This window comes from Schistocerca serialis, chromosome 2 (assembly GCF_023864345.2).
Source record: "Schistocerca serialis cubense isolate TAMUIC-IGC-003099 chromosome 2, iqSchSeri2.2, whole genome shotgun sequence".
NCBI lineage: Eukaryota > Metazoa > Arthropoda > Insecta > Orthoptera > Acrididae > Schistocerca > Schistocerca serialis.
This window is the reverse complement of record NC_064639.1, coordinates 48465076-48487877: the sequence shown is the minus strand read 5'-3', so window position 1 is coordinate 48487877 and position 22802 is coordinate 48465076. Positions and strand designations below refer to the sequence as shown.

Genomic DNA, 22802 nt, shown 5'->3' with positions numbered 1-22802 from the left:
ATAAATGAATTAAAGATCACACCACTGTCCGGATGTCGGGTTCATTGAGTATTTTTCCAGAATATGAGGCCTTTATGTAACTACTCACTGTTTCTGATTGTGTTCGACAATATTTAATTCTGTTGCTATTCAACCGCCGTAACTTTTCTGTGTGATACAGCTGACCCGTTTCAAAAACTATTTAATTGGCTTCGAGGCGTTTCTGTTGTCTCAGTAATATTTAAATATTTAGCGCATCGCTGGAGATGGGCTTGAATAATTGAGAGCGGTGCTGCCAAAGGGGTAGGGGAAGAGGTCACCGCTGAGCAGACTCGCAGGCAAAAGCCGAGTCTCCGACGTTCAAGAGCGCAGTAACGCCAGACACGGGAGGCGACTGTGGCCATGGCTGGAGCAGTAGGTAAAACGGTGAGTCTGCCATAGCAGGTTGTGGTATATAGACTGGCATGCAACGGGTGGACGTAACTGTGGTGAAACATGTAGAGGTGCGTCGTCTGGAAACGATATCACTGAAGAAACGCTCAGAAAAGCTTTACTGCAACCCCTCCTTTTCGTTGAAGAAATGTTTGACTATCTTTAGATATAGAAAAAACAAGATAGGCCTATTTAATCTTCACATACGACGCGTTTCGGCTGTTCTTGGCATCACCAAACAATGAAATAAAAGGTCTTGCTAGTCTTGACCGGGGTGTCGAACGTAATTGAAAGTCCCATTGGTTCATTACATCACCAATAAAATTCTCCCTACTCGTATCCGAGGCATGGAACGTGTTTAAAAGTCCCAAAGAACCGAGAAGAAACAACTAGATAGCCACTGTCAATGCTTTTTTTATATCACCCATGGACACAAATATGGTCTGTTTACAACACTTTGAGCACGCGCTGGTATGCCGGCAACGAGATGTTATGGTTGTTCAGGCAAAACCATCGGGATGCGGCAAACTTTGCCGTGATTTTGTTTGAATATCTGGCTGTCTGACTTATTGGCCTTCGTACTTGTGCAATACGACTGCACAGGTAGATAGATTCACGCGCAAGATTATTGTGTCGATTTATCAGACATCCTAACCGTGCCCCTGCTGACGCATGCACTGTCACGATGTCCACTACTTTTCTTTATAAGTTAACACCAGAACAAGACAATAAGATGAACAGTTTGGAACGACGTTAAAACTGCTTAAACGACCACTCGATTTATTCTTCTTTAAGCACATGAAAGATGTACCATAATCACATTCGTTTTACATTGACAATCACTCACTTAACATAGTTCCAATTGCCTTTACGACCGCTGTTCATTACTTTAAAGTCGCCTATTAATGACATATGCTATCCTCAGTGACTAAATTAAACCCGATCTTCAGTTTAGTCACTTTTAAACACGACTGCGCTCAGCGTCCACACATACGACGCGATCGTTACCATGGTTTAGGCAAAACCACGGGGGTGCGGCAAACGTTGCCGTGCTTATAGTATTATAGTATGGGGCATCCCCGCGTCGTTAACGCCACTCCACAGGAAGAAAAGAGGAATAAGGGTAGATTCGATCCGTTAGGTACAGCATAATGTATCTGCAGCCTTTCAAGTTCTTCAACCGTAGTTGCTGGAAAGAGGGGGCGTGCCAGTGTGGAATGGCTGAGAGATCTGTGGAACGTGCTTGCAGGGCAACAGAGGAACGTTCATTTTATTATGGAGGTAGGCGAGGGCAGCAAGTGCTGCTTGCCTGCATTACGTTGCTGAAAGATAACGTCACCGAGACAGTACACCGAACCACATATGGTCGTGTTGTGTACCCAGTGGCACTCCTCACCGACACGCCAGGTGAGCTCATATGTTAATGACAAATGCAATATAGGAACGTCGTACGCAGAACTGGGATTGACCTGAGATGATGACGTGGTAACACTCCTGTGCCCTGTCTTGTCGGTGGGCGCAATAACTCCCCCTCCCCCCCCCCCCTCTGCTTTCATGTCAAGGGAATCCGAAACAATAATTGCCTTGCTGGCAGCCTCCGTTATTCTAGCTGACGTCGCTCTGTCCTTGTGGACAGTACAAACAGGCCCGTGACGTTACTGTATGATCTTATACAGCCGAGCGAACAATATGTTTGTCCTATCGGGTGCTAATCGTATGGGGCCGTTGAGATCACGCAAGGCCCTCTGAACCCGTCGATTTCATGACAGTTGCGTAACTATGACCTATACGTGGAGCAATATCGTGCAACGATAAAGCATACTCTCGACAGATCACGTGCAGCCGCTGTCGCACGCAGATATAAATTTTTCCATGACACAAAGGGGTTAACAGACTCTCCCCAATTCTAAAAAACAATGCGGTTCCTGAACTCGCAGCGTAATATTTCCTTATGGGAAGAAAGTAGATGCCGTTCTCCCCACCTACTCTGTGTAGTTGCAGTGAAATGCTTATCATTTGCGTATTGCTTCATGCCTATGTGGTTTGTTGCATACTGCCTTCATACCGCTGCAATTTCAGTGGCCAGCGTTGTAGTAATCATAAACAATTTGGAGATGTACACTTACCTACAACCAAGTGTAGTCTGCAAAACTTTGTACAGATATCTAGGCAGGTCTTTCAGATCTTTACAGTATTTAAATGTGGTTTCAACAATGGCATCTAGCTTTAAATGTTCAGAAATGCTAAATTTTGAATCTCATAAAAAGCAGAAACGTAGTGTCCTGTGACCATAATATGAGTGAGTCACGACTGGGATCAGTCATGGCGTACAAATACTTCGACGTAGCAACTTTTGGGCTTATTTAACAGAAAGATCACATAGACTAAAACATCACATAAACCAGGTGGCAGGTGGGGGAGTTCGGTTCGTTAGTAGGATACTAAGGAAAATGCAGTCCTTCTACAAAGCAGACTGTTGACAGAGTACCCGTGCGATCCATCCTAGAATGGAGCTCAAGTGCGAGGGACTCATACTGACTAGAAGCAATGAGAGATATTGAACATCTACAAAAAACAGCTCCTCGAATGGTGGCAGGTATGTTCGGCTCACGGGGTAGCACCACGGGAATACTGAAAAAGAACAAGAGACAGACGCTTGGATACAGGCGTCAACATCCCGCGAAAGTTTCGCGAATCTGCATTTAGTGTGTACCCTAGGTTCAAATGGCTCTGAGCACTATGGGACTCAACTGCTGAGGTCGTTAGTCCCCTAGAACTTAGAACTAGTTAAACCTAACTAACCTAAGGACATCACAAACATCCATGCCCGAGGCAGGATTCGAACCTGCGACCGTAGCGGTCTTGCGGTTCCAGACTGCAGCGCCTTTAACCGCACAGCCACTTCGGCCGGCTGTGTACCCTATGAATATACGATATTCCCCTGCGTTTCGTTCCCATAGGCAACTATCAACATCTTCAGCCCAATATTACATTAGCTTCTTTCAAAGAAAAATTAATAAGTTTAAATGTTTGTAGTATTTGGAATCATTGGAGTCATTACTTAAAAACACAGGGATAAAATGCATACAAAAAGATTATTTACATAGTGTACATAAACAGGATTGCAGTTGGACGGAGGACATGAAATACTAGCAGTGCTCGAAAAGGGAGTGAGACTGGGTGGCAACCTATTCGCCATGTCATTCCGTACATTAAACAAGCAGTAAGGGAAACCGAGGAGAAACTTTGAACAGGAATTTAAATTCGGGGAAACAAACATAACTCGTGGAGATTTGACGAAGGTAATTTAGTTCTGTCAGAGACAGCAGGACTTCACAGTTCAATTAATCGGAATTATAGTGTCTTGTAAAGACGTTATAAAATAAATATCAACAGAAGTACAAGAATTTTACTGTAACGTAACCGATTCAAATCGGAAGACTGTGAGTTCCTTTTCAAATTTTTCCGTGTGTTCCTTTGATGGAGCTACACTCACATACAAACAGTCACTCAGAATGAATAAATGGTCGAACACCCGTTTCTCTGGGCTCATGACAACAGGGATAGCACGGTAGGTAGGAAAAAATCTCGCATCTCAAATTTAATTTATATAGATCGTAGGATTGTTGATGAAAGTTCAGTGTCAGCTCCTATGAGAATACTTTCCTGTTTATTTAAAAGACTTATTGAAAATTGGGGTACCATCTGCCACGTTCTACCTTCCTCAGCACCTTAAAAATTTCCCCAAATATTTTGGCAGACGACCATATTCGCGGTATTTTTAAGATGCAGCACACCGCTCACACCCCCTAGCTCCCCTAAAAGTAACTCCCTCACACCCGTTGGTCCATCGTTGCAGGTCGCTCATACCCATCCGCTCCCATTCGCCCAATCTCACTCACTCATTCAGCCCAACTCATTGTCACTATTTCTTTCCCTCTCTCTCTGTCACTGTCTCCTGCTTCACAGTCACAGTCTCCTTCCTTCTGTCCTCTTGCTGCTGTCACCTCTCAGTGTCACTCTCTTGCTCTTTCTTACTCTTACTATCTCATTAATTCCTTACAATTTCTGGCATCTCTTCTCACTGTCACTCTCTCATTAAATCCGTACCACTGCTGGCACCTGTTCTCACTGTCCCTATCTCTCTCTTCATCGTTTTCATTTTCACATACTCTGTCCCTTATAATCACTGGCTCTCACCCGCTTCCAGTTTATCCTTTTCTGCATTCCCCTCCCATTGGCACTGTCTCCTGCACTCTTTTCCTGTGACTGTTCTGTTCATATGGTTCAAATGGCTCTGAACACTATGGGACTTACCATCTGAGGTCATCAGTCCCCTAGAACTTAAAACTACTTAAACCTAACCAACCTAAGGACATCACACACATCCATACCCCAGGCAGGATTCGAACCTGTGACCGTAACGGTCGCGTGGTTCCAGACTGAAGGACCTAGAACCGCTCGGCCACACCAGCCGGCTGACTATTCTGTCACTATCAACTAAGTTCCATTATCACTGTGTTCCTCTCTTTTTCTCACACTGCCATTATCTCCTTTACTGTTCTACCACAACCACTGCATATCTTCTTTCAGTTCAAAAATGGTTCAAATGGCTCTGAGCACTATGGGAGTCAACTGCTGAGGTCATTAGTCCCCTAGAAATTAGAACTAGTTAAACTTAACTAACCTAAGGACATCACAAACATCCATGCCCGAGGCAGGATTCGAACCTGCGACCGTAGCAGTCTTGCGGTTCCAGACTGCAGCCCCTTTAACCGCACGGCTACTTCGGCCGGCTTCTTTCAGTATTTATTACCTTTCCGACTCCTTCCTACTGCCGCTATCTCCTTCTCTCTCAGCATAAAAAAGAGCGAATATGTCCGCATTACAAAATTGTTGGTAAAATTTTGAAAGGTGCTGAGGAAAATCGAATAAGGCAGCTTTTCAGTCAGTTTTGTTCTCCAATATGAGCGTTTTTCCCTTCTTTTCCTTGCTACAACCGGGCATGTCACTCATATGAGAAGAACTGCATGGGTCAGGAAAATTTTGATAGTATACTTACGTGAAACTGAAATAATGCTAAACTAATTTTACGTGCACAAAAATTTTGCTTGTGCTTCAGTACTATAACATGGGGTTTCCAGAACCCTTCTGATGATATCAGACATACATTACAGCATATTTCTGCGTGCTACGTCACTTCCTAAACTACGTTTCCGCCTCACACAAGATTTTACGATCGTATTTTACGTATGCAAATAGGGTAACACTAAATCTCTGTTATGTCGGGAATGGAAAAAATATACCAAAAAATTTTAACGTTTATTCGAATTTGGGATCTTCGGAACATATCACAAAAATTTCTATCATTTACTGTGCATAGCCGTCTTTGAACCCGTGGATCGTTTTTTGTACACAAAAACCATATTTCTGGGGTGTTTGTCAATAGCAGATAAAGAGTTTTGAAACTTGAAGACGTCACCTCTACACAAGTACTTTTAGAAGATTCGTATACAGTTAAAATTTGAGTAGTTTACTGTGGTTGGTTATTAGGATATCCGCTGCTGATTGAGAAAAAAGAAAACGCATTTTTCGAGTATTCTCAGGAACTGCCCACGAACCAAATGGTGCTTCTATGCACCTTTAACACGCACCGTAAACGTCATCTGATGCAAAAAGAATCAAACGATTTGTGCCATTGCCTAAGCTGAAGGAAGTGCGCAATATTTGACCTTGTACTATAGCATAGTTACAATGAGATGAAAGTTCTTTCGGGTACACAAATGGTGCTCAGCCCAAGGGATTTCCAAAACACCTGACCTTACCTTTCTATCATCAGTAGAACCACATGTACGAACCCCGAAAAAAACCTGTTATTATGCTCGGCTTTTGAAACATACTGGTTGCGCCTTTTGTCATGTGTACCGATAAACTTGAAACTTCCTGGCAGATTAAAAGCTAATGTCTGAAGTAACGCTATGAGGGCGGATCGAAACATCATAAAGGCAAGGAAACAAAAAAAGGAGGAAAGAAGTTGACAGCGCACTTAGCCCGGGTTCCAGTCCCAATCCAGCGGACATTTTTGTTCCGTCAGAAAGTTTCGTGTCTATGCGCACACTCCGCTGCAGAGTGAAAATTTCGTTCTGCACATAGGCTTGGTTGGATACTCTTAACTAATATGGTTCTGGGGTATGTGCAGTTCTCCGAACACAATACACTGCTCTTTTTTTACTAACGTCACTGATCCTGATGATGTAATTATTTGTTGGTTGAAAACATTAAATTTCACATTTTTTTATAACTTTTGCAGTATTTATATGGGTTCCCGTTAGGTCTAGTAAAATTTTGTTTTACTGTTCTGTATGAAGAGGAGTCTGTTAGGATACTGCAGATCTGACTTCAGTGAGCTGGTATAGCCCTACAAAGTGCTTCGTTTTGCCTGGTGGCGTCAGATTTGCTTGTGATCATTTAATTAGTTCAGGGCTATAAAGCAGTCGCTTTTTCAAAAATGTCAGTTACATACGTGTGTCTGACTAATTTTCAACATTTGATAAAGAGGCAGAATATTGTATCTGGGTAAAGCGGACAGTTCGCGTAATGGCCCATTGTAGACTCAGAAAGTTTTCAGGCAGATCCCAGGCACACTGTTAATGGGACACAGGGAGGCCCAAATGGAAGCGTTTGGGGGAGGATTCCCGATGCCTGCGTTATGTGATGAGCGAGGAAAACCTTACGGAAGCCTTGGTAGATTTGGGGAGGTTTGGAACTTATTTAATTCGATTTAGTTTCTTCGAAGTTAAGTAGCATTTTGGGCAACAATTTTCCTCCAGTGGACTCGATCAGCTGCGAGGTTTGCAGCTTTCTCCGAGTTCATGGCATGCACTGAAGATCCTTTACAAAAGTTTGTTTCGAGGTGTTACGTGGTTTTCCTTTACTTCTGTATCGATCCCTTGGTTACACAACAGTACTGTTCTCATGGTTCTTTCATCTTTCATGCGTAGAAGATGCCCTGCAAACCGACATCGGTTTAGTGCAGGCTACGTAAACCACATCTTCTCAGTAGCTAATCATGTCAAACGTGTTCGCAATAAATTATTTTCAAAATTTGTCTCATCCGTAATTAGTGAAAAACATTGAGCTTGTGTGCTGATTTTACTGAAATTTTCCAGGAGTCACTAGCATACACGGCCATCGGTAGTATGATAAAGGAGTACAGCCGAAGCTATACTGTCATATGGATCGCATTCGCTGTAAGACTCCAGAAGCTTTCTCAGTTCTGTTGCTGACCTCTGCATCTACTTCCCATTATTACAGATGAGATGTGGAAATCTGTCGACACCTTATGGTACATTATATTACATTATAATTTGAGCGGGTACATTTTCAATTTTTATGCACAATGATTTTTGTCTTATCGCCATTAATTTTTTTGGCCTATAGAACAGACTATTTCATTGAGCTAACTGCCCATTAGTTCTAAACTTTGTGGTGTTTCTGCCAGAAGAACAGCGTCATCACCAAAATGCAGATCCATAGCCCCAGACTGCTAGTTCCAACGTATGCTCATGTGAGAGATATCCAATGTTTTTTCAGTATTAAATCTTGAACCAATATTAAAAGGAATTGTGCAAAATACATCCTTGTCTGACGTCCGTGAGAATGCCACAGGAAGTGGTGTTCCCATGTTCTGTTCCTGTACAGCAATTCGAGTCTAGTTCAAGGTTTCTGAAGATGTCAGTAGATTGTCAAGAATTCCATACAGACTTAGAATATTTCTTAATTTTTGTAATATTACTGTGTTCCTACTGCCAAAAACTTTTATTTAGTGTCTCTAATTAACGAACTTTAGGAACAGTAGACAGCTGAATTCTATGCAAGTTCTGTTACGTTTCAAACAACAAATATTTGTTCAGAGCAGGATCTCCCACTTCGAGAGCAAGCCTTTGGTTCCCATAGTGGGCAATCTGCTGCTTAGAAGAACGAAGCAAAAGACTTTGACTGGCACCGAGAGAAGCATGATACCTCCTCAGTTTGTACTTTAGGCTAGATTTCCTGTCTTTGGTAGTTTAACAGCGATGTCACGCCTCCAATCTTCTGGACCCCATATTTCAGAATTTCGGCTGAGATTTCATCCAGACCAGTTGCTCTGTTGTTTTTGAGTGTTGTGATTGTCGTGTACATCTGTGCCTCTGTGATATCACCCGTTTTGGCCATTAGCTCTTGTATTTTTGGTTCTCTTCCAAGTTGTAAGCATTGAGTGGTTTGAGCTGGTTTAATGTTTCTTTCAAGTACTCAACCTCCTGGTCAACTAGTTCCCCTTTTGTGAGCAGATGATTTCTATTTTTATATTTTATGGGTCCGTTTCAGAAACTGTGCACTCCAGTAACTTGTCGAATGACGCAGTATGATGCCCTTATGCCATTCCGAGAGGCAGCATTCTGCGCCTCTCTACCTTTCCGTTTAAACTACTCTGTCTCTTTCTCTCTTTCTGGTATTTTTTTTACGACTCTACAAACATTTTTGACTCGGCAGTTGTAAAATTTTATCGAAGCTCTTTTTAATGTTTAGCTTGTTTATAATTTTGCTTTACCATCCTTTGTTTGTTTTACATGCCATATTCGATCTTGAATCCAACGCTCATTCTGTCTACATACGCGCACGTGCGTATGTGTGTGTGTGTGTGTGTGTGTGTGTGTGTGTGTGTGTGTGTGTGAGAGAGAGAGAGAGAGAGAGAGAGAGACAGAGAGAACGTTGAGAAAAAAATGCAGCTACAGAGCGATTTTAAATGTACACGCTGAATGTTTGTTACCTGCAAGAGAACGTCTTTACGGCTAAGGCCTAAGTAAAACACTCATTTTTTTCTTTGAAAACTGGATGAATATATTATTACTTTCAATTGCATTAGTGCCACGATTTTGCAGTGACTGTGGCAATATTTCTCTTTTGCTGAAAACGACTAAACGTAGACGCCCTGTGTGCAGCTGCGGCGAAATCTGAAAATAGAAATAAAGAAAACTCTCGTCGGCTATTTTGCCGCTGCTGTCAAATAATGATACCTATTCTAAAAAAAGGAATAAGTCCCACTTCTGGTATTTTCACTGCCTAACGTACCTTTACATTAATAAACAATTATTAACCAACTTCTTGTTTCGCAAAAGTCCGATAATTCGGTGACATAAGAAAAGCGCTATCTGGTCGCCATAATCAAAAAATATTTAAAGAAAACCATACACTTACGATCCACTGCCAATTCAAATAAAAAAATATCATCTTCTCAGCGGTTACAATTGAGAAATGAGATAACCCAGTAGCGCATTCGGTACCATCACATTTACAACAGCAGAAACCAGTCGCAGGATGAAATTTCGTACCGTCACGCCAGAACATTTTAAGCAATCTTCATTATTCATCGTAGCAACGTGCATCTCTCAATGGCATCCTGACTGTCAGCGTTAGCGTGCGGACCTTCCACACATTCCTTCCATATTCGATTCAAGAACCGGAAACCTTGGCTGTCACACAACAGTGACAAAAGACGTGGGATATCTCCTAATATCGTGTCGAACGTGTTGCCGGTGCAAGATTTTGTGCATAAATTGAATTCTTCATTGTACCCCACAAAAGTTCGATGTGATTCACGTAGGGCGATCTGGATGGTCAAATCATACTCTCGAACTGTCAAATACGAATGTTCTTCAAGCTAGTAGCGAACAATTCCATCTAAGGTCTATGAAGGCTGCAGTTGGAGCGGCAGAGCATAACCATTTCCAGTTAATGGTCGGTCCAGTTGGACAAAAGGACCCAGTCTATTCCATGTAAACACAACCACACCATTATGCAGCCACCATGAGCTCACTTGTTGACAACTTGGGTCCATGGCGTCGTGGGCTTTGCGCCATACTTGAACCCTGCAATTAGCTCTTAACCAACTTAAACCGTGGCTCATCTGAAGAGGTCACGGTTTTCCAGTCGTCTACTGTCCAACCGACACGGTCGCTGCTCCAGTTGAGGCTCTGCAGGCGATGTCGTGCTGTTAGCAAAGCCACTATCGTCGGTCGTCTGCTGCAATAGTCCGTTAACGCCAAATTTCGCCGCACTGTCGTAAAGGATACGTTCGTCGTACTCAGAGTTGCTTGCCTGTTAGCACAGACAACTCTACGCAAACGCCGCTGCTCTCAGACACCTGAAGGCCGTCGGCCACTACGTTGTCCGTGGTGAGAAAAAACGCCTGACATTTGGTATTCTCGGTGTACTCTTGACACTGTGGTTTTCGGAGTATTAAATTCCCATGCATCTAGCTCCAAGTCCCATTCCGCGTTCAAAATATGTTAATTCCCTTCGGGTGGCCATAATCACGTCGGAATCCTTTTCACATGAAGCACCTGGATACAAGTGACAGCTCCGCCAACGTAGTGCCGTTTTATACCATCTATATATGTGGATTCGCTATCCCATGACTTTTGTCACCTAAATGTATTGTTACAAGCAGGAGACACGCATTTTTAGTAACTTTGTCGAATGTACCGTTGCACGGTACTAAGAGGATTATATTAACGAATGAGACACTAAATGTATTAGACGTGATTTGCTGTTTTTGCAGCAATATAAATGATGATGACCGATGTAAGGAGGATATAAGAAGGACACTAGCAATAGTGAGAAAAATCGATTCTGAAAAAAGAGATTTTTGTTGGGCTCAAATATAAAAGCAAGTAAAACTTGCAGGAAGAACTTACGATGGTATGTGACCGGGAAGTAGCTTTCTACCGAAGTGAAACGTGGACGATAAACAGTTCGGACAGTAAGAGAAGAGGAGCCTTGTGAATTTGGTGCTACGAAAGAATGATGGAGACTGAAGTGGTTGATCGGATAGCAGTTGAGGAGGAGGTACTGAATCGAGCTTAGGGGAAAGGAAATTTAAGGGAATTGCTTCACTGAAAGAAGGGATCGGCTGATGGAATAGATCCTGAGGGATCGTCAGTTCGATAATTGAGGAAAGTTTGTAGGTGAAAATTGTAGATGGAGACGAAAGCTTCACTAAAGCAAGCGGGTTCAAGCAGAAGTAGGTTCAGTTGTTATGCAGAGATGAAGAGACTTTTACTAGACAGAATATCGGGAAGTTGCATCTAGCTAGTCTTCGGATGGAGACTACAAAAGGAACACTTAATAATGACGAGAATGACGTGTCAAAATCATTTTAAATGTGTCATATACTTATCTAGTTTGTTTGCATTTTAAATACCGATGTGGTAGATTAAATAGCTGGATAGCTTGTGGACTGGTAAAAATAAATAAAAAAATATAAATTCACCTGCGGTCGTCGTCTAAGTGAATGTATCAATTTCACATATAGAACTGTTTAAATACATTTATATTTCATAATTAATACACTCATGCTCAAACAAAAAAAACAAAAAAAAAAAAAAAAAAAAAAAGAGAAAAGAAGAAAGGAACACTTTGAACGACTACGGATAGGAGAGTCATATTCACTAGACATGAACATTAATACATTCTGCAGAAACAATTAGCAATTCAGTCACCGCGGTTCAGCATGGGCTCTGATGACTTGTCCCATGCGTGACTGCGTCGACTCTCATAAGGCGCGAATGACATCCTGTGGTAGAGCCATCCCTGCTGCATTCACCGGTTTCAAAATTCATCTGTGGTGGTTGACACTGGGTCACAGCGCTGCACCAAGTTCCACTCATCGTCGATTGGCCACAAGTCTGGTGGTCTGACATCCTGGGACACCAAGAAGGTACGTGTTCGTGCAGCATGCGGTCGTGCAGTGTCTTACTGAAAAATGGCGTCTGGGGTCTTGTGTAAAAGGATATGGCTACAGGTTGCAGGATGTCGTTCATGTAGGTCACACTGGTCATAGAGGCCTGAACACGCACCAACTGAACTGTGATTTGCGTTTGTACCTGACAGCACCCCACACGGTGAGGTCTAGAGTCGGTGCTGTATGTCTTGTGCGAGTGCAGGCACTGTGATGCTGCTCACCCCGTCTGCGGAGAGCCAAAATGCGGCCATCATTTCAAACAAACAGAACCCGGATTCGTCTGAAAACAGTCTCTTGCCATTCCTGCCCCAGTGACGTCGTCCCATACACCACTGCCGTCTAGAATGTTTCTTTACATTCATCAAAGGTAGGCGGAGAAGTGGACGACTCGCCCATAATCCATGCCGTAATAAGCGGCGACAGATTGTCACCCCTGATAGTGTACTATGTATTACATCGCTCCACTGTTACGCCAGACCCTAGGAGGACTGAGTTCTGTATTGCAATGTCATTCTGATGAGGTCTCGATCTCCTCTGGGGGCGGTCTGAGTGGTGCGACTTAGTCCTCTTGTCGTGTTCTACGTTGCCCTCTTTCAAACACAATAATTTAATGGTACGTTGCGCGGATACGCCTGCGAGCCGTCCTGCACGCCTGCTCAAGTCACGTTGATTCATTACCTTCAGTTTACAGCGACAACGAGAGCTGCAGGCACATTTGCCGGTAGGTGATGTGGCGCCGCTATATCGATGTTGACCTTGAACCCGCAGGCTGACATGGCTCAAGCATTAATCATTTCTGCATGCGTACATGCCCCATGAATATGAGCGTCCTATCTCTAGTCGTTCAAAGTGTTCTTTTTTATTTATTTATTTATTTATTTTTGAATATGAGTGTACTTTAACATTGCGAGGACTAAAATAAAATGAAAAAAAAACTTTTTTGGATCAGCGTCAATCAAACTTGGATCTGCGAGTCACCTGTCGGGGATTTAGACCACTCACTCACAGTGTCCTTGCACCTTCGGCGTTTTAAAATTACCTCATACTATATGCTTTCACAATACGCTACACACAGTTTCAAAGAGAATTACTGACGCTTTAGCTTTGGTAATCTGTGGCAACTCATTGACTTCACATTAAATATTTGTCCAGTACATGCCCTACCCTTCCTAAAATCACCTTGATACTCACTTAAATTACTCTCCAGTTTTGTTTCCACTCTGTTTAATATAATCTTGGAAAATACGTTATATGCAACTTGTTGCAAAGAAATTCCCCCGTACTTAACATGTTGTTGATTGCCAGTCTTATGTACTGGATTTAGCAAGGTCACCGTCCACTCTCTTGAGTGTTTTTCAATTTTCCAAGTTTTCTTAAAAATTTGTTTTAGCCCATTCTTTTATTTTTCCTAGAGACCATTTCAAAAGCTTTACTGTAAAAGCAGCTAGCTTTATGAGGTTTCAATAACTTCTTCAGTTTCTTTGACTGTTTGGGGTAAATCATCTTCTAGATATTCCTGAATGTTTGAGTATTAGAGGCTATGGATTGGTTCTGGATAGTTGAGAACCTGATCAAAATATTTTGCAGAATTACTTAAGCCAAACCAGTGAGCCTCATCCCATGCCATTTGTTGTTAGATTTAGGTTTTAAGTGTATCTACCTAACTCTTTAAATCTCACTTTGTCCTGCAAAGATCTATTGGAAAAGGCCTTCTTTAGCAGATCATCTACGGAAAACACTTTCATATTGAATTTCCTCATATATTCGCTTTTTTTTTACCACCATCTAGCCTATAGCTTCTGGAATTACAAGGGCGGTAATCCAACTAACTTGAATACATCAATTTTATGTGTACGATTGGAACTGTTTAAATACATTTAAATATTGTAATTAGCAGTTTCGAAAAGAAAGTTTAGGCAACAGCGGGAATCAAACCTGGGTCGGCGAATTGCCAGGCCGTTGTTTAGACCACGTGGGCATGATGCCAACATGACAACGGCTGTACAAATCCCTCATACTGTACACTTGCACAATTCCCTATAAACAGCCTCAAAGAAAAACTCTGATGTAGTGCTGTGAGCAACACAGCACTCACGGTGCAGGAGTGGATGACGTCACCTCAAAGCATGTGTAGTCGAAAGCGGACATCTGCGTCGCTTCTGTGAATTGACCATCCTTTCAGCAAGTGACACTGGTCTCTAGTTATTGCAGAGGGGGCGCTACAAAACGTGTTTTCGTCCGCTTTATTTGCATACCAGCGCGCATACAAAGAGAAATGGAGTAACATTAGACCGATTTCAGGCTCACACTCGAAGAGAAATGGCGCAATTGTAGTGCCATATTTACAGTGTGCTGTAACATATTATCACATGGTAACCAGCCTTCACTGGAAGTCTTTATTGTCTAGTCACCAGACACGCTAGGCTGCGACATATTCCTTCCAATATCCTTAATAATTTATCACCCTTTGATGTTGTTATTGTTGTTGTTGTTGTTGTTGTTGGTGTTGTGGTCTTCAGTCCAAAGACTGGTTTGATGCTGCTCTCCATGCTACTCTACCCTGTGCAAGCCTCTTCTTCTCCGAGTAGCTACTGCAACCTACATCCTTCTGAATCTGCTTACTATATTCATTTTTTGAGCTCCCTCTATGATTTTTACCCTTCACGCTTCCCTCCAGCACTAAACTGGTGATTCCTTTATGTCTCAGAACGTGTCCACCAACCGATCCCTTCTTCTAGTCATAAATTCCTCTTTTCCCCAATACTATTCAGTACCTTCACATTAGTTACGTGATCTACCTACGTAATCTTCAGCATTCTTTTGTCGCACCACATTTTAAAACCTTCTATTCTCTTCTTGATAGCTGTATTAAGTGAACCTTTACTCACACATGTTCTCTACTAATCAAAGCATTCCGTCCCAACGGAATAGTAAGAGTAATAGTTGCAGAGCCCAGTACGCCATCCTGCGCAGCGAGTCATTACTAGAGACAGAAGTGACGTCAGGAGTGCCCCTAGGGCAGTGTGACAGGACCGCTCCTCTTTTCCACGTACACCACAGCCCATTAAAATTGCAACACCACCAAGGCGGCATGCAACACATGTAAACTGTCGTCAAGCATGCTGCACGTTTCCTAGTGCGGATGATAAGCATATTGTTGCCATATTACAAGGAATGAAGGAGTAACGCTGTCGGTGTGTAGGGAAAGGCTTATACAGTGGGTTTCTCGTTCAGAAATCGAATTTATACGTGCATTCTTTGTAAGAATACCGTACTGTACCTCGTGTAAGAAGGAGAAATAGCTGCAGCACATGTTCAAATTCGAGAGCGACTGGAGACGACAACTCCGGACAGATTAATGGCACCACGTCATCCTTTGAGACTTGTCACGGTTCTCCGTTTGCTACCACGATGGGCGTATCTATGTGTGGAGAATCCTAGAAGAACGAACCTCACGTGATTACAGTAGTCATCTTCAGTCGGGACCACCACCAGGCGTGATGGTGTGACATGTCTTTGGGTACACAGCGCGATCACCTCTGAGCAGCATAGCCGATAATTTGGACAGCAGGCGCTGCATTTAACAGTTTTTAAGGCCAATGGTCGAGATATTCATAGCTTTATCTTTCAACACGATAACGTCAGTCCGTATGTTGCTCGTGCTGTGCTGAGCTGAGCTAGCCGAGAACAGAGGGTGTGCAACTGTTGTCCTGGCTAGTATGATCTCCAGATCTATGTCTTGCCACGGGTTGCTGTTTCTTCCGATAAGCAACTCTTCTTGTACAAGTTTGCCACTAAGATTTAAAACGAAAATAACTGAGTACGTGCGAATAGGACTCGCTCACTGAGGGTCCAGTACAAACTTAATTGTGTATACAGACTGTTCCTCCAGTCCGGGAATCGAGGTATCGACGGTATTTGCCCGTTATCGTCGTTGATACTGGCAAGATGTAGGTTCTACGACAACCAGGACTTTTCAGAATTTTTTAATTTCAAGTTTAAAGTCGGGTAACAAATGACAAAAGAAAATTTTTTTTCGAGTGATATAATTACAAATAAACAACTTTGTGATTTTTTTCCTTCACCTGTACTGTCTTTTTGCCAAATTTCACAAATGAACATCAAAGGAAGAACCTTATAGGTTTTAATGAGTGAGTTTGCGAGAGTCAAAATAGACGACATAAATGACCGTATCCTTTTTTTACACTGACTTAAGAGCCTAACAACAAAGGACTATGGATATTAAATTATGTCTGCTCCTTCGTGAGAAAAAGGGGTCTTAACATACGGATGGATAGACACACAGAGAGTACGAGAACAAATGAAAAAATACTTTTGTGTGATGTAATTACAGATTAACAATTTTCGGATATTTTCATTTGGCTGTAGTGGAAACCTTCCTTCTTGCAAAATTTCATGGTTATAGGGCAAATGGACATACCTTGTAGGGTTTGATGAGTGTGTTTGCGAATATCAAAATGTGTGAGATAAATGGCCGTAACTTTTGACTGAATTCACTTAAACGCTTCAGTTTTTTACATAACAAATTGTGACACATATTTCAGCTTTATACGTCTAACTGTTCCTTCCTTCAAAGAAACGGTTTTGAACAATCAGCCAAATAGACAGATAAACAGATGGACAACGAAGTGATCCTGTAAGTTTTCCTTTTTTGTCGATTGAGACACGCAACGCAAAGGATGTATGACGTCTGCACTTCCTTGTCGACAAACGTATTAGTTTTGGTGCTGTTTACAACAGTCTCTGACACTTGATGCATGCTGTATATTCGGTTAAGTTTTCATAGAAACTTTATTATGAGACCGGAATCCCTGCCACAAGGAAGGGAAGAGTGGTCCCTGACTAGATTATATTTGTAAATCGTGTACAGGTCGCACTTAACACTAGCACGCTATATCTACATATTTCCTTCTACGAGATACTTCTTTTGGACTTTACGTTACTTTCTTCCATTGATAAGATCATTTCACAAAAACATCTAAACATATGTTGCCTACAAGATAAGAAACAGAGACAAAGGAGTTAGAAAATACATCAGGCAAATGTAGTCAGAGTTGCCGTTGATGTCCACTTGCATCCACGGTTATCAAGTAATCGGCACCATTGCAAGGTGGGGGAGCAGTTACAGGCTAGCCACGGTGACCGTTCAGATCTCCTCAGCCCTGGCGTGCCGATTCACTCATGAGGGCGGGATCGTATTCAACAATGCACATGTTGTAACCACACTCATTTATTGCTGTCTTACAGTATCAAACGATGTCCCAGGCACACGTCTAGTGAGCGGGTCAGGTGCTGAAGCCACAGACGTCGGCGGTGGCACACTGTCAAGACGGCAGCCGTGGCTGTAAACAGCACAGCGTGGCTCGGGAGTGGATCGTTCTTGCTAGGCAGGCAACCTGATGGGGCTGCCGCTGAGTCGGTGCTGTTGGCACTGCCGTGCTTCACGGCCACGAGGCGGGCTGGTTGAATCGACAGCCTATCTGGCAGCATCTCGCAGCAAAAGCTATACCACCCGGGTAGCGAGCTTCGGTCCACAACTTCCGGTTGGCTGTGTGTGTCGTGGTACTTTACCCCAAGGCAGGACGGTACGATAAGTGAATTATGCCGACTAGCGCTGATGGCTGCACCAGTGGACACTGCCTCAACGACGGCCACACAGCGGTCGTGGTGCACAGTGGTGTCTCCTTTGCTCGCAGTGTGGGAGCCATTTATACGAACACTGGCCCTGCGTGTTGATGCGTAGATACCCAAGGTCTCGTGTAGTCACTCTGCTGCAAAGCTGAACTGGGACCCTAGATTTCGGTAACACGACTGGTTGACGATGTGGTGGTCGTACCCTGATGTCCTGGTAGCAGGTGGTACGGTATGTCGCTGCAACAGCTGCCTGCTGCAATCTGCGGTGGTTATATGTTCATGAGGCGACGACGTAGGGGAACTGACCAGTAGCCTTTATGGGACACAGGCTCCTGAACTGCGTGCAGGGGTTTTACGAAACAAGTATTTATGTATCTCTAACGCTGTGTCGGTGTCAGGATCAGAAACTCAATATATTTGTAATTTACTTATTACATGTTTCAAATAATATTTTTATTAGTAACCAGTTTTGAATTTTTAGTTCAGTATTACGTATGTTAGAAATACAAAGGTAAGTTAACTACACAGAACTATCAGTAACAAAGGCAGAAAAGAAGCTGAAATTTTCCATTTTTTGTAAACCAACACACTCCGATGAAATAATAACGGATGACTCCAGTCAACCACCAAATCATAAAAAGAGTATTTCTTCTCTATGGTAGCTCGCCTACATAAGCTTCCATTACACGAGACGGAAATACAGATGGTGTTACGCATCCTCAAAGAGGTTGCAACAGCACGGTTTCAAGAGAAGCTTAGTTACACAGAATCTCAAAAAATACGAAAGTGAAAGAAACCCACGTAAGGAAAGAAAAAAACTTGAATACATTGAAATATTGTGGCCGTATTACCGACAAGTTTACGAACGCTTTCCATGAAGAGTAAAAAATAGCATTTTGAACTACAGGTCAACCAAGGTTTAGTATAAGACATAAAATTGTAAAAAATGGATTGAAGTATTGTGCATCTGGTTTGTATAGATTATAATGTGGAACATTTTATCGTTTTTTTAGAGAGTAAAGTGGTCTGCTTTTAGCCATCATTTTCCAAGCACATGATATACAATAGGTATTACCGACAGTATTATGAATCTTTTACACAGGACACTTAAAGGAACGAAGTTAAACATACTTGAAGCATTTGAAATATATAAACGGAAGATTAAAGAGCCGCACAAATTGATGAACGAACAATCTGAAATTAAATACCATAATTTTTTTACCCTTTATAAAAATAAATCGTCATTCAGTAAAGCAGTTAGCTTATGATATTTCAACAATTTATAAAACACTGTGATAATGTCTGAGAACTTCACCAATACACCGCTTCAATGTATGTAATTGTGACATTGTGATTTCTGGGACACAGAGCTTATGGACACACAAAAAACTCAGTGTTTGTCATATTTTTGTAGCTAGACAACGAAAGCCGCCTATTGAATCTTGAGTGTACCAAGACAACCGTAATATAGTTGAGTAATATTTGTTATATTGATGTGATGTAAAAACAAATGTATTACGTACAGGGAAACATTACAAATGCAAGTATGCCACAAAAGATTCATTGCACTGTTATAATCTGTGCACAGAAAACGTTTGTCTATCACGCTTTGTTAATAAAATTGTATCTTCTAATATAGGTAATAATTTGGGAATGAACGAATGGTTCGAATCTAGTCACAAATAAAAATGTGATTTGCAGCTCTGACGGAAACGTTAAGTAATAAACTACAAACACGTGTATTTATTTCTGTGCTTTTTGAGCACGGGACCGAGGTCCGTTTGTCCTAAGAGAGATTAGTCTCAAAGAGTATTATTCTGGCAATAACTCATCCGCTCTAGTAGTGTGACTGGACACTTTTTACATCCCACCACACGGAGCAGTTGCCGATGACTCGATTTGTTCTTTCAGTCGCAGAAGCCAGGGTCAGAGGTGGATGGGCAGCAAGGTGTGGGGCGCACACTGTCGGGCAACGTGCTGTACCTGGCGGTGGTGGGGCTGTCGCTGCGCGTGCGTGGACCGGCCTACCTGGTGTACGCGGCGCTGGTGCAGCTGTGCGCCGCCGTTTACGTGGCCGTCGGTCTGTTCAGCATCCACACCGCCCGAGGGGACGTGGACGCCATTTCGCACACGCTGATGCACATACTCGAAGACGTCTCCGGTATGACCAAGGCGGCGCTCTTCTTCAGCAAGAGGCAGTCCTTTTACCGTCTGGTGCGCGACCTGGATCTGATGGTGTCCGAGGACTGGGACCGCCCCGAGCTGGAGTCCGCACGCCGCTGGGCCCGCTGGATGACCGTGTCGCTGAGTGTCTACATCTACGCCGTCATCCTGCTGTGGCTGCCGGCGCCGCTGCTGGCCGGCGGCGACCAGAAGCTGCTGCCGGTGGTGCAGATCGAGGGAGTGGACTGGTCGCTGTGGCCCGGCGCGTACGCCGCGCTCTACGCCCTGCAGTGCGCTGTGCTCCTCACCCAGGTGCCCGTCGTCATCGGCCTGGACTGCTTCTTCGTGGCGGCCATGCTGCACGTGGGGGCCCTCCTGCAGCTGCTTGGGCAGCGCATCTCTGGACTGCGGCTCTCTGGTGACGGTGCTGTGGACCTGACCGCTGACAGGGGACTCGCGAAGCGGCAGATGCTGTATTCAGAGCTCTGTTCCTGCATCAGAAGCCACCAGAAAATCACAAAGTAAGTTTGTACGTTCATACGTGATGGCGCAGAATGGCATGGAACGGGATGAAAGGAAACATGCCAAAGAGTATTTCAAGTGGTGGTACTCACATCTTTACTAACGGAATGTGACGGAACAGAACAGAATGTCACTTTCGAGATTTATATGGAGGAAAGTTTTGATATAACGTCTGTCGGGGAACAGTAGCATCGTCTGCTAGCATCTAAACATACACTGACGGAAAAAACTGCAGCACCAAAAAATAATTAATGTGGAGTAATGAAATTTCGAGAATACATTTGTCTATGTGATTCACATTGCAAGACGACAGGTGAAGTACGAGATGACCGATTGCAAATGTGAAAAGCTGGTACATTTGTAACCGGTGTGATCGCCAGAATGCTGAATGCAAGCATTCAAACTTCATTCATTTTTTGTACAGGTGCCGCCTGTCAGTTTATGGGATGGAGTTCAATGCCTGTTGCAATTGGTCGGTCAATACAAGGATACAGAGACGATTAATGCTGTTCGTGGATGACGCTAGACTTGTCGTTCGATGATGTCCCACATATGCTCGATTGGAGACAGATATGGCGGTCGAGCGGGCCGAGGAGACATGCCACTGGTGATGGTGCATGCTGGGTTACAACACAAAAGCGGTATTTATGCTAGCGTTACCCTGTTGGAAAACACCTTCAGGATCCTGTTCATGAATGCCAGCACTACAGGTCAAATCACAAAATTGACGCCTAAATTTGCAGCCTGGGTGCGTGGGATAAACACCAGAGTGCTCCGACAGCCATACGAAATCGAACCTCGGACCATAACTCCAGGTGTACGTCCAGTGTGTCTAGCTTGAGGGCAGGTTGGCTGGCCTCCTCCTAACCAATGCACGGCCATCACTGCTGCCGAGGCAGAACCAGCTTTCATCAGAAAACACAACAGACCTCCACACTGCCTTCCAATCAGCTCTCGATTCACACCCTGAAGTCGGAAATGGCGGTAGTTTGCGGTCAGTGGATTGAACTCTACATTGCGTCTGGCTCGGAGCTGTTCTCGAAGTAACCGATTTGTAACAGTTCATTGTGTCAGTGTGGTGTCAACTGCTGCCTCTAATTGCTGCAGTACGATGCCCCAGAGCCATACCCCGAACGCGATGGTCTTGCCCCTCGGTAGTGTCACGTGGCCGTCCGTAGCCCTGTTATCTTGCGACCATACATTCTCGTGACCACCGCTGCCAACAGTCATATTCAGTGGCTAAATTTCTGCTAAGTTCTTTTGCAGTATCGCAGAAGGAATATCCAGCTCCTCGCAGCCCTATTACGTGACCTCGTTCAAAGTAAGTGAAGTGTTGATGATGGTGTCTTTGTCCCCTTCAAGGGTTTCTTGACTAGCGCCAACTCATCGTGTCCAATCTCAATTGTAACTAGCGCTCGCGACCGTCAGAGCGTGTATTTGAAGCAAACCTGATCTGCGTCCTCGTAGTGGCGCTACTAGCGCCATTCTTATATGAGTGGCGCGAAATTTGAACAGACATTATCTTTCAGATGTAAAAACACGCCTACCAACTTTAATTTATGTCACACAGTTCCTTCCCGGTGATACGATATTTTTCCGTCAGTGTAACCTGTCCTCGCTGAACTGACTCATGTTGCATTCGTCGCATTACTGGATTTGGGGCTCTTGTGTCTTCTTAATAGTTACTTAGTTGCTTGTCTTGTGTTCGTTACGCACTGCAAATACTGCACTACTTCTCGGATATTTCTTCCATTTGCGTGTTTTCGTAGAAGCGGCCAGAAATCTGAAACCGAAAAGTGCCTTACGTTTTACAATACCTGAACAAAGAAAAATCCGACACCGCGCATAAATAAGAAGATAAGGTGATGAAATAGTTTTCACGAAATAACCTTTCCTTATAGTGAAATTTCACCTATGCCGAAGGCGTAAATTGCAGTTATTTTGATGTTAGTTGGTACTTAGGGAAAAAACATGAACCTTATTACAGGTTCATGTCATGTCTCTTAAATATTGACTGATGTGTTTGTACGTATACACTTTCTCTAGCAAATAGATAACGGCGTTTCAAAAGGTTTGGATGACACTTTTCCTAACGTGTTTCGGTAATTCCTTTCATTTTACCGTAAATTGAAGTCTCTATTCGTTCTGTTTGTGGATGGAAGTTTACGCATATGATCAAACGCATTCTCCTTACAAATGTTTCAAATAAAGAAAGAAATGACGCCAAACACCGAAGTTAATTAGATCGTACCGTTCTCATAATCTTTGG

General features: G+C 43.3%; 1 protein-coding gene across 1 annotated transcript; it reads left to right on the top strand.

Moving 5' to 3' along the window:
- Positions 1-381: 381 nt before the first annotated feature.
- Positions 382-20536, top strand: LOC126455720 (uncharacterized). Its single transcript, XM_050091489.1, has 2 exons — positions 382-405; positions 19760-20536. The coding sequence occupies exons 1-2, from the start codon at positions 382-384 to the stop codon at positions 20534-20536; spliced, it is 801 nt and encodes a 266-aa protein (XP_049947446.1).
- The last annotated feature ends 2266 nt before the right edge of the window (positions 20537-22802 follow it).

Excerpts from the sequence above, each read along its gene's own strand:
- LOC126455720 (XM_050091489.1), top strand. The coding sequence starts at position 382 with ATGGCTGGAGCAGTAGGTAAAACG. Across the intron at positions 406-19,759 it reads CTGGAGCAGTAGGTAAAACG|TCGCAGAAGCCAGGGTCAGA; the intron begins GTGAGTCTGCCA and ends TTGTTCTTTCAG.